Raw genomic sequence first — 13,177 nt, 5'->3', positions numbered from 1 at the left:
AGGGAGCCTGATGTGGGACTCCATCCCAGGACCCTGGGATCATGACCTGAGCCGAAGGCGGACACATTTCCATTGTATTTAAACGATATAGGTAAGAAATGAGGTACACTCTTCTTCCTTTTTTTTTTTTTAAGTAGGCCTCACACCAAGAGTGGAGCCTGACAGGGCGCTTGAGCGCACAATTCTGAGATGGAGACCTGAGCAGAGATCATGAGTCTGATACTTAACCAACTGAGCCATCTAGGCACCCTACACTCTTCTTTTTTAAGAGGGTTGTTGGACCATTAGAAGTCTCATGACACAAAATCACTTTACAATAGGAACATCGGAAATAAATGAAATATCCCTTGTGTAGCTGGTATGGGGAGTGAAGGTCTTGTGGCCCATAAGAATAAAGCAGTCCTCTTCCAGTGAAACTATAAAATCACCAGTCACTGGATTAGAGCAGATATGCAAACTCTGCTGGAAGGCAGGTTCACGGGTTCACAGGCTCCCAGAACAGGACTAGAATGTAAAGGGATGTGAGAAATTAGCCCAGCTAAGATGATGTAGTAATGGCAGCGATGGGGTCAGGACTGGCAATCCGAGACCTATAAAATAATCTGTATGTCAATGCCCATCCTAGTATTGTGGAGGGCAGTGGTTTGGAAAGATTTTTTTTTTTTTAAAGATTTTATTTATTTATTCATGAGAGACAGAGAGAGAGAGAGAGAGAGAGAGAGAGAAGCAGGCTCCCAAGGATCAGGGAGCCCGATGCGGGACTCGATCCCAGGACCCCGGGATCATGACCTGAGCCGAAGGCAGACGCCTAACCATCTGAGCCACCCAGGTGCCCAAGATTTTTTTTTTTTTTTAAAGAACTACATTTAGGGGCGCCTGGGTGACTCAGTCGGTTAAGCATCTGCCTTCTGCTCTAGTTGTAATCCCCGGGTCCTGGGACCCAGCCCCATATCCGGGTCCCCGCTCAGGGGGACTCTGCTTCCCGCTTTTCCTCTGCCCCTCTCCCCAGTTTGTCCTCCCTCTCTCTCAGATGAATAAATAAAATCTTAAAAAAAAAAAAAAAAAGAGCTACATTTAAAAAAAACAACGGAAAAAACAAAAAACCAACCACACAAAAACAAAAACAAAACCCCTGAGAACTAAAGACAAAGAAACCCCTACACTTTGTGTCATGACCTGAGGTCTCTTGTAATGCACGTGTATAGCGGAAGCCTGAGATCTAAAGCACGACGAGGAGCCCCCGGGACGGAGGATGCAGTTTTCTAGGCAGAGAAAGCAAAGCAGCATGTGGTGAAAACCCTGAGAAATGAAAGAGCTGGGAGAGAATAAGGAACTGTGAAAAGGTCACGGAGTAACGTAGGGAGTAGCTCAAGAGGAGTTTGAAAGCACGCGGGGTGTGCACTCTTGGGGCCTCAGCAGGGGCGCTGGAATCAGTCTGGCTCGGGCCTTGCAGCCCACCGAGCGCGTCTGCGCTTCTGTCGGGGTTTGATGCTGGCCCCGTGGGAGTATTTATTGCAGCCCACCGTGGAAATCTGGGTCTTACCAAATTCCGGTCTTCCCCGCTCCCCCAGAAGCCGCCTGTTAAACATTCACGAGCACACCATTCAATACCGTAATGGACACTTAAAAATTAAAAGGATAAACTTCTCTTGTGTTTTTTCTACAATTAGAAAAAAAAAAAGTCAAAGACCTGGCCGAGGTTTTACCATTGCACATGTTAAGTACAGGGTGACATAATAAAATTAGAGTGTTTAATAAATAGTATAATAGCAAGAGTATAATACAAGTTTTTACAAATATTTAGAAGTCATGACCAACAATCCTCCCACCATCCCTGGCTTTACATGGAAGGAAACTAGTGATAAATTAACTGAAGGGTTTTTAATGCATTTCCCTAAAAGGGCGAAGCTGATGTTTAAGTTTTTTGATCAACTTCTAATATTTCTTCTCATTTTTGGGAGTTCATGTTTTGATTATTTGTGTGTGTGTGTGTGTGTTAAGATTTCATTTACTTATTTGACAGAGTGTGAGAGAGCACGAACAGGGGGAGCGGCAGGCAGAGGGAGAAGCAGACGCCCCCGCGAGCAGGGAGCCCAATGCCGGACTCGATCCCAGGACGCTGGGATCATGACCTGAGCAGAAGGCAGATGCTCAACCGGCTGCGCCACCCAAGCGCCCCCTATTTTGATTATTTGAAGGACAGACTGCAATTAATTTTTTTCTCTGCTCTTAATCCATTTATCCACATGAGAGGGCATTTTAGAAACTTAAAAACAGTATCTATACCTTTACTCTTTTTCTGTGCTTGAAACTATTTAATAGTTTTTATGAAGCTGTCAGCAATAAGGAATACAACTGCTACATGCTGTGGAATTGGATGATTTAAAATGTTCAGAGCTTAAAACCTTCCCCCCCTAGTAAGCGATACATAAGCATTTCCATCATTAAAAGAAACATTTTATATTGTATCTGGGTTAAAAGGATGGTCATTTTTATTCTATTCCACCTCATTCCATTTAGGACAATATGTTAGATTCTAAACTGCTTCATACAGTTTGGAGACTGTATTAGTCACAGAATTGAACGTATTAGGTAGTGTTACGTGTTTGAACTGGAAAGTACTCAACTATAAAATAAGAAAAATAAAAAGTAAAGCGCAGAAGACAAAATAATGTATCAACATGTGCTTAAAAGAAATTTATGAAGATTTTTCTAAACTACAGATATTCTCCTTCCACATAAAGGAAGCACGACCTACTTCTAGTATAAGAACTAAAACAACTGGCTAAATTTAGGAATAGTTTTGAGATCTATAGAGTGGGGGTAATAAAATAAGTAATTTTATCCATCTATTTAGAAGCATTTACCTTAATCATGTTATGCCAACACAGCAGTCTTTTTAATTTAAATGTATTTTTATTTATTATTGAAGTATAATGACATACAATGTTCTATTAGTTTCAGGTGTACGACACAGTGATTTGACATTTCTTTATCTTACTTGATGTTCACCATCTGTCACCATATGATGTTATTACAATATTATTGACTAGATTTCCTTTGCTGTACTTTTCATCTTCATGACTTATTTCATAACTGGAAGTTTGTACCTCTTAATCCCCTTCACCTATTTTACCCATCCCTCAACCTACCTCCTCCCTGGCAGCCACCAGTTTCTCCTCTGTATTTAAAAGTCTGTTTTTTTGTTTGTTCATTTGTTTTGTGTTTTATATTCCACATGTAAGAGACATCGTATGGTATTTGCCTTTCTCTGACTTATTTCACTTAGCCTAATAGGTCCATCCATGTTGCTGCAAATGGCAGGCTTTCATTCTTTTCTATGGCTGAATAATATTCCCTTATATATGTATATACCACATCTTTACCCATTCATCTATCAATGGACACTTGGGCTGCTTCCATATCTTGGCTATTGTAAATAATGCTGCAATAAACATACGGGTGTGTATACCTTTTTGAATCAGATTTTTTTGTCTCTTTTTGGGGTGAAAACCCCATTGTGGAGTTACTGAATCAAATGGTATTTCTATTTTTTAATTAATTAATTCTTTGGTATTTCTATTTTTAATTTTTTGAGGAGCCTCTATATTGTTTTCCACAGTGGTTGCACCAATTTATATTCCCACCAAAAGTGCACGAGGGTTCCCTTTTCTCTACAACCTTCCCAACACTTGCTATTTATTTTACTTATTTATTTTTTTTACGATAGCCATTCTGACAGGTGTGAGGTGATATCTCATTGTGGTTTTGATTTGCATTTTCCTGATGATTAATGATGTTGAGCATCTTTTCATGTGTTTGTTGGCCATCTTATGTCTTTTTTTGGAAAATGTCTACTCCTCTGCCTAATTTTTAATTGGACTTTTTGTGTGTGTGTTGAGTTGTAAAAGTTTTGTTTTGTTTTTTTTAGGTAGGTTCTATGCCCAGCATGGAGCCCAACTTGGAGCTTGGACTCATGACCCTGAGATCAAGACCTAAACTGAGATCACGAGTTGTACACTTAACTGACTGAGCCATCCAGGCGCCCTGAGCTGTGTAAGTTCTTTAAACAAGAATTGGAATGTTAACCCCTTACATGGTAGTCTTTATAGTTAAGATTCTCAGGGGTAACTGAGTGGCTCTGTTGGCTAAGCATCCAACTCTTCATCTCAGCTCACATCTTGATCTTGGGGTCATGATTCAAATCCCATGTTGGGTTCCACGTTGGGTGAGGAGACTACTTACAAAAAAAAAAATTAAGATAATTCTGGGAACTTGCCTATGGTTCACCATAGTTTTCTAGTCCTAAATTGCAATTTATCTGCTATTCCAGAATAAACTCATTTTGTTGGTTTAAAAAAAAAAAAGAAAGAAAATATAATTCTGAACTTCTGTCTATGAAGGCAACAAGTGAAATACCTTTGACAACTATTGCAAAAAAGTTTTTAAATTATGATCAATATAGTCAATAACTTAAAAATTTGCCAATGATGTACAATTTTATGATTAAAATGGTCATGATTGCATTAAATGAAAAATAAAATTATTCTCTATCTCATATGAAATCAATATTTTAACATGGGTTTAGTAAAAAACAAGGCTCATCTATCTGGTTATTTAAAAATTTTGAATTAGGGGCACCTGGGTGGCTCAGTCGGTTAGGCATCTGCCTTTGGCTCAGGTCGTGATCCCGGAGTCCTGGGATTGAGTCCCACGTTGGGCTTCCTGCTCAGCGGGGAGTCTGCTCCTCCCTCTTCCTCTGCCCCTTATCCCCACCTGTGCTCTCTCTCAAATAAATAAATCTCTTTAAACAAATAAAATAAATATTTTGAATTAAATTTATTGAAACATGGCACTGTGCTCTTAGCTTATACCTCAATTGCATTTTGTTCTGTTTTTCAAGTTCATGACTTATAAGTACTGTATATAAACTGTAGATTAAATTTTAAATAAAAAATCACAGTGTAAAGAGAAAGATTATTGTTCTGTGGAGAATGGTTTGGAGAGAGGCATGAGTAGATTTATGGAGTACAGTTAGAAGACTATTGACATAATTTAGGGAAGAGAATACGAGGGCTTAAACTAAGGTGGTGACAAATTCACACACAGGAAATGAAATACAAAATATAAAATCAAAGAAGTTGAAATCTTCACAAAATCTTAAATTAGATTGGATATATCAGAGCTCATGATTTCCCCCCTCCATTTAAGAACACTTATTTCATAGCTCTGTCAATCAAAAAAGCCTACAAATAAGAAAGGCCTAGAAACATTGGACATTTCCAATGGCCAGAATGTTCTACATTTTGGATTTAGTCAATTCCTTCTTCATGGTGTCATTCAGCTTGATCTATTTCTTGTTTTGCCTGTAGACTGACGTTAGATCTGAAGACTTGATTTGATTCAGGCTACATTTTTTTCCCCAAGGATACTGCATAGGTGGTGTTTTCTACTTCACATTACATCACATCAATAGGCACGTAATTTTTGCTCACCCCACTTTTAGTGATGCTAAGGGTGATTAGAAAATTTAGGGGGTGCCTGGCTGGCTCAGACGGTAGAGAATGTGACTCTTGATCTCAGGGTTGTGAGTTCGAGCCCCACAATGGGTGTGGAGCCTACTTAAAAAATAAAAAAAAGAAAGAAAATTTAGGTGGTTATGGCCGATAGGAGTTCCCTATTATCCCTGTATCCCATTGCTTTAGCATTCATTGGTGTTTGATGCCTGTATCATTTATTTCATCAGGGGTTACTAAGTAGTGATTTCCTAATTGCTTTTCTTTTTTTCTAAAATTAAAAAGGGGCACCTGGGTGGCTCAGTTGTTGACCGTCTGCCTTCGGCTCAGGTCATGATCCCAGGGTCCTGGGATCAAGTCCCACATCGGGCTCCTCGCTCTGCGGGAGGCCTGCTTCTCCCTCTCCCACTCCCCCTGCTTGTGTTCCCTCTCTCGCTGTGTCTATCTCTGTCAAGTGAATAAATAAAATCTTTAAAAAAATGAAAAATAACAATAAATAAAATTTTAAAAAAATTATTTATTTATTTTTTAAGCGAGAGAGCAAGCTCACACGCGGGGAGGGAGAGGGCAGAGGGAGAGGAGAGAGAGAATCGTAAGTAGGCTCTACGCTCAGGTCAGTGCAGAGACCGTTGTGGGGCTTGATCCCATGATGACGAGATCATGACCTGAGCCAAAACCAAGAGTCTGATGCGGAACCAGATGCTTAACTGATTGAGCCACCCAGGTGCCCTTCTTTGTTCATTTTAGACATCTTTATTAAAGTACAATTGACATATAATAAACTGCACATTTAAAAAATGTACAATTTGGGGCACTTGGGTGGCTCGGTCAGTTAAGCGTCTGCCTTTGGCTCAGGTCATGATCCCAGCATCCTGGGATTGAGCCCTGCATCGGGCTCTCCACTCAATGGGGAATCTGCTTCTCCCTCTGTCCCTCCCCCCTGCTTGTGCTCTCTCTTGCTCTGCACATACACTTGCTCAAATAAAATCTTTAAAAAAATGTACAATTTGATAAACATTGACACATGTAAACACCCATGGAACCATTACCACAAACAGTGAACATGTCTGTCTCCTCTTTTGCACTGCCACTGTTTATTTTGCCCTTTTGTATATTTGGAAATTTTCATAACCAAAATTTTTGTAAAAAGGGGAAATATTTATGAGGCAGATCAACAAGGCTTGGTGACTGAATGCTTGGGAGTTAATAAAATAAGAGTCTAGAATGATTCCTAGGTTCAAGACAGGAGTCACTGAGTAGGTGGTGGTACCATTTATTGAAAACTGAGGGACTGGAGAAGAAACTTGAACTCATTTTTGTACATGTCAAGTTTGAGGTCACAGTAGGACATCCAAGTAGAGATGTCAAGTAAGCAGGTGTTAAATTAAAAGGAACAGTTTGGCCTAGAGGTAAAAATTGGGGAATATTGGCACATAGTAACTAAAGCCAGGGAGTAGTAATTATCAAGACATTAAGTACAGAATAGGTAAAAGATTTAAGGGGAAGAAGAAACTCTGAAAAATTCTCATGTTTTAAGATCAGCTAGAAGAGGAGGAAGGAGGAAAATGATGACTATACAGTACAGCAGAAGCCAAGGAGGAACCGGGAGAGAATCCTCCATCTGCCCTGATCCTAGGGTCATAGTCTGTAGTTTTACTGTTTGTTCAAAATACGTGATTTATACAACAGTAAGTGGGGGTATACTCTTGAAAGATGTCACCTTCAATACATTAATAAAATTAAGTTTCTGAGCCTATAGAGCTGAGGTGTGGACTATGGACTCTTGTAAATCAACCAAAGTAAATGATACCTAGTGAGGACTCTTTGATAGCTAACTGGCTGGCTTTGTTGGGTGACCTCCAAGCCTCAGGAAATCTTTCTTTGAAGCATTTATAGTACTTATTACTTTCTAAAATAAGTGAGATTAAACTATATTTTTTCTCCCACCCTCCCTTTTCTTTTTGCATATTCTTATCCTCTCAAGATTTTAGAGTAAAAGGGCATCTGGCTCATTAATAGCTTCAACCTTCTCTAAGTGTGGGAATCTTGCTTTAAGCTTTCTGACGGGTGATTATCCAACCACCGCCGGTGCAAGATAGTGAATTTGGAGTACTCTGGGTCACTGTGATAGTTCTTTTTAGAAATTCTTATATCGAGGTTGATAAGAATAAACCTCTCCTCTGGTGATTGAGACATCATAGAGTTCTTTTTCAAAGCCCCTTGAGAAAAGGATGAGGACAAACAATTCAAAGTTTAAATGCCTTATACATTTTAGGTTTTTCATACTTGTTGAATGAATGCGTGAATTAATGCATAGAGCATTCAGCTGGTTCTGAAAAGTTGACTATATACTATTAACTTAGTAAGGACTGTTAGAAGAACATGGAATTCTTTCATGTCAGAATCCTTTATCACTGCAACATTATTATCTTTAGGAATAGATCTTATATCCATGAATTTTTCTTGAATGAAAATCCAACTATGCTAAGTCCTATATATATGTATATTCCCCTCCTCCCCCAAGAAAGCTGATAAATCAAGATTTTTTCCCCTCCTTTCCATCTCACTGGGGGGCGGGGGTGGGGATAGAGGCAGTAGAGTATACTGGAAAGAGCATGGCCATTAGAATTAGTCTTGGTTCAGATCCACCTCTACTATTTATTATGTGTCTGATCTTGGGCCATTAAGTTACTCTGAGTCTCAGTTTCTTCATTTTAAAAATGAAGATAATGCTTACTTGGCAAAGTTACTGTGAAGATTAAGTAAATTAAGGAGTAGAAAGCATGTAACACAGCAACTGGCTGACAGAATGAGCTTGATAATGGTAGCTATTACTCTTACATTTGGACATTTCATAAAACATTTAGCAAGAAAAAAAAGAATTTTATGTTAATTTTGTCTTTATTTTTTAGCAAGAAAATGCCAAAGCCAGGAAAGGATATGATAAAGTTAGGAAGCAAGGAGATTCACAACAGCCAAGAGGTGGAAGCGACCCAGATATCCATCAAGGGATGAGTGGATAAGCAAAATGTGGTATACACATACAATGGAATATTTTTCAGTCTTAAATAAGATGGAAATTTTGACATATGCTACAACATGGATGAACCTTGAGGACATTATGCTACGTGTAATAAGCCAGTCACCAAAAGGCAAATACTATATGATTCCACTTATATGAAATCTAAAGTAGTCAAATTCATAGAAAGAAGTATTTCCAGGGAGGGGAAAAAGAGGAAAAGAGAAGCTGTTTAATGAGTGTAGTTTCAGATTTGAAAGATGAAAAAGTCTGGAGATTTGCTGCACAATTATGTGAATGAATATACTCAATACTACTGAACTGCACACTTAAAAATGGGTAAGCCAGTAAATTTTATGTTATGTGTTTTTTACCATAATAAAAAAAGGAAGTGGTAAGGAGAAAAAAAAGTGAAAAAGTAAAGGTCTGGAAATTTGGAGAAAAGGCAAGGGTTGTAGTGACATTAAGAAATGAGCTACAATAGATTCCATGATACTAAAACAAGCCCCATCTCTAATTTTAAGACATTAATAAAATAAAAATTTATACCACCATGTCTCATCTATGTCCAAATTCATCAAGTAAACATCTACTGCTTAAGCTCAAGGCACAGTGCTAGACACTAGGGACCAACAAAAGCGTTAAGAAACAATTCTTGCCTTCAAGGAAATGGACAAGTATAAACAATTATTATAAAATATGGTAAACAGAGTTAAAGAGATATAAAGTACAGAGAACTTAATACAGATTATTATGGTAGGACAGATAAGGCTTTCTGGAAGGCGTGACATCTGAATTAGAAACCCACAAAGGTCTTCCAAGAGGCTTTCATATCACAATCTATCAGGAGATTAAGGGTCGGGTGAAAGAGGCAACAGGGATTAAGAGGTACAAACTTCCAGTTATAAAATAAATAAGTCCTTGGGATGTAATGTACAACTAGGGAATATAGTCAATAATGCTGTATTAACTTTGTATGGTGACAGAGGGTAACTAGACCTATTGTGGTGGTCATTTCATAATGTATAAAAACATCAACTCACTATGTTGTACACCTGAAACTGTTATAGTATGTCAAATATAATTCAATAAAAAACCAATCTAACTCTGAGATTTATTAATAGATATTATGGTAAGAAATGATAGTAGCAACTTTTTTTTTTAAAGTAATTACATCTAGAAATGAAAGGAAGAGGGGAAAAAAAATTAAGGATTTGGAGCGAGGAGGACTTCCTCAATTTCTTCATCACTGTAGTTTCTATTTCTTAAATGCGCTCCTAATTTTCCTACTTCTGTGCCCTTGTCCACACCATTACTTTAACCTGGATAATCAATCAGTATTCCTTTATATTATAATATCATATAATAATGAACTGACTAAAGTAAATCATAAAATGCTTTTAGATTTATAATTAGAATTGAAAATAAGACATTTTCTTCTATCATTTTAGAAGGAAACAAATTATGTCTACGAGTTAATTTAGTTTTAATGAATTATACAGGCATGCTGGATTTAAAATGCATGCCTAGGGGCGCCTGGGTGGCTCAGTCATTAAGCGTCTGCCTTCGGCTCAGGTCATGATCCCAGGGTCCTGGGATCGAGCCCCTCATCGGGCTCCCTGCTCAGCGGGGAGCCTGCTTCTCCCTCTCCCACTCCCCCTGCTTGTGTTCCCTCTCTCACTGTGTCTCTCTCTGTCAAATAAATAAAATCTTTAAAAAAAAAATAAAATGCATGCCTAAGAAAGGTCATATTCACAAACCTTTGTTGCAGAAAGTCGTATGTTAGAAGATACTTAGCTAAATGGAACAAGGAGGGGGAATGGGCTTAGGGTCTTCAGGCCAATGACAGATTTACAAGTATATATTACTATCAAAGGCTTTTTCTGTTCTCTCACTCAACTAATAGTTCTGTACTATTGTGATTTTCAAAGAACACATTGAACAGATAGTATTCTTGTTTCATATCTACAAGGATAATCATTGATATCACTGGTTCTTCATTAGGATGCAGGGGGTGATTTTGCTACCCCAGGGGACAGGAGACATTTCTAGGTTATCACAACTGGGGGGGTGCTACTGTCATCTAGTGGTGGAGGCCAGAGATGCTGGTAAACATCCTGCAATGCAAAGGGCTGCCCCCCACTCCCACCTGGAACAAAGAAATTACCCAGCAGGGAACCTGCTTCGGGACTCCATCCCAGGACCCTGGGACCATGACCTGGGCCGAAGGCAGCCGCTTAACTGACTGAGCCACCCAGGTGTCCCTCTTTTTCTTTTCTTACTCTATTTCCCTCCTTCCCCCTCTTCTTTAAGTTTTATCTCTTGAATGAGAAATGGAATGTATCTTATGTTAAGAAAAAGAGAAAATGCTTTTTTTCCTGACTAGAAATTTGGTCCATCCTGCATCTGAATCAGCGTTGTTTTCACCAGTGTAATGAGAAACTTTCCACCAAATTTTTACTTGACCAATAAAATAACAGATTTTCTCCTAGATTTTACTGATTAATGATCATCTGAAGTATAAGGAAAAACAGAGCCCAAAGAAACAATCACAGGGGCGCCTGGGTGGCTCAGTCGTTAAGCATCTGCCTTCGGCTCAGGTCATGATCCCAGGGTCCTGGGATCGAGACCCGCATCGGACTCCCTGCTCCGAGGGAAGCCTGCTTCTCCCTCTCCCACTCCCCCCTGCTTGGGTTCTCTCTCTCGCTGTCTCTCTCTGTGAAATAAATAAATAAAATAAAATCTTTAAAAGAAAAGAAACAATCAGCAATTCATATCCACCTATTTATGTGATATCTGACCACCATTACTGGGCATTTGTAGTGTCTTCTACTAGATTTCACAAATGATTCTGAATTTTAAAAAATGTACAGTGTCTTGGTATTTCTGTTATGACTTTTAAACCTAGTATTTATATAGTTAGAAAATACACTCACCAATATGACAATATTTAGCCAAATATTTATAAGCCACATACTTTAAAAATGCATTGAGAATTATGAAAGCTCTAAAATTTAAATCAGAAGAGTATATATTTATTTTGTAACAAAACAGATAAAACCAAATACAAAGCATACTATTGTTTGCACTTCATACATGTTGATTATCATGCTGAAATCTGTTAATATAACATTCAGTTAAAGTAAACTTTAGTCATTTAAAAAAATGCCAAGTACATGATTATGACAAACTTTTTGTTCATCAGAGAAAGAACTTCGGGAGTAAATAATGATAGAGCAAATCCGTCCAAAACACTAGGTCTTCATCTTTTCTTTCTTAGACCACTCTGGTGCTTCTTTTTTGGTCTGTTAAAAAAAAAGAAAAAAGAAAAAAGAAAAAAACCCACAAAAATCAAGTAAAATGCTAAGGAAAATAAGAGAGGCAGTTCAGAGAAATAAGTACCTATATAATATTGGGGCTTTGTATGTAAAATTACAGTAAACAATTGCTTTTCTTAATTCAGAAAGATACTTAAGGGCAAAGGTTCTCTCTTTTGTCAGAAATAATCTCCCACCTGGTATGTCTGTAGAAAAAATATACATCTGTGTTTTCTGGCTCAAAGCCTGTATTTAACATATCGTACATAGGTAAGTATTTATGAATTGATTTTATTTCAAAGAGAATTATAAAAAAAAAATCAAAGACGTGGATCTTTTCATTTGTATTATCTGTCTATATATGGATATTTATTCATGCAATGGATATTTACTAAAAAATTACTAGATCCAAATCACTGTACTTTGAGCTTCTGAATTGCTAAGTATTTGCCAGAGAACTTCTTAGCTTTACTGCTCAATCATTTCAATCTAAAAAGAGCCTTGCTGTACAGAGTAGTAACAAAAAAGAGGGGAGGTGGACTGTTACAGAAGAAAGCACTCAGAACTTCTTACAGAAGGCACTGATTCCTATCAAAACATCCTATTTTATACGATATATTACAATAAATATGCAGTTTACTTCTTTCCTACTTAGATCTGCTTCAAACTATGAAGGACCATATTTCTAAATATATGTATGTATGTGTAGGCATATAGATAAGTATGACAGCTTGTAATTTTATCTTTTTTATATTGTTTTATAGTTGATAGTTGATGTACAAACTGCAGGAAGTGACTTCAATGATCAGCTCCTCTTAACCTTATTCATGCTTTGGCCAACTCCAATTACCACTAACTAAGCTGGGAGACTCTCCTCCACTCCCGAATCTTTACACTATGGCTCTAACTTGAGCTATAGATTCTTTCACAGGATGGTCTCCATGGGTGACTGAAATTCAGTATGTCAAATGAACTCTCCCAATCCTCCATAGTCTCTGTCTTGGTGAATAGTATCACACTTTATTCAGTAATCTAAACCAGAAATATTTCATTCTTCTTCATCCTAGATTTCTTCTTTTCACTTACTACATTCATTCTAAGCAGTCTAAAACTTAGCTTTTATTGAAATATCTTCTTAACTCATTCTGTTCCTATCTTGACCCCAATGGGCCTTCATTGTTTCTGGCTTGATTCCTGCAAGAGCTTCCTAATTCTGATCTGGCTCTCTCTTCAATTAATCATCCACAATTCTTCCAAGCTTATCTTTCTAAAGTGAAAATCTGTATTAAAACACTTCAGTATTTCCTTCTTATAAAGAAAGTTCA

General features: G+C 37.8%; 1 protein-coding gene across 1 annotated transcript in view; it reads right to left on the bottom strand.

The window, feature by feature from the left end:
• Positions 1-1,055: 1,055 nt before the first annotated feature.
• PIBF1 (progesterone immunomodulatory binding factor 1) overlaps positions 1,056-13,177 on the bottom strand; it is a 209,400-nt gene continuing 197,278 nt past the window's right edge. Inside the window, exon 18 of the mRNA XM_081815019.1 lies at positions 1,056-4,237. Coding sequence (XP_081671145.1) covers positions 4,175-4,237 — 63 coding nt within the window. The 3' untranslated portion in view covers positions 1,056-4,174. The remainder of the gene's footprint in view (positions 4,238-13,177) is intronic.

The sequence above is a fragment of the Leptonychotes weddellii genome, chromosome 3, assembly GCF_054177405.1.
Source record: "Leptonychotes weddellii isolate Sample4059 chromosome 3, ASM5417740v2, whole genome shotgun sequence".
NCBI lineage: Eukaryota > Metazoa > Chordata > Mammalia > Carnivora > Phocidae > Leptonychotes > Leptonychotes weddellii.
The sequence above is the reverse complement of the archived record's forward strand: the minus strand, read 5'-3'. Positions and strand labels throughout refer to the sequence as shown.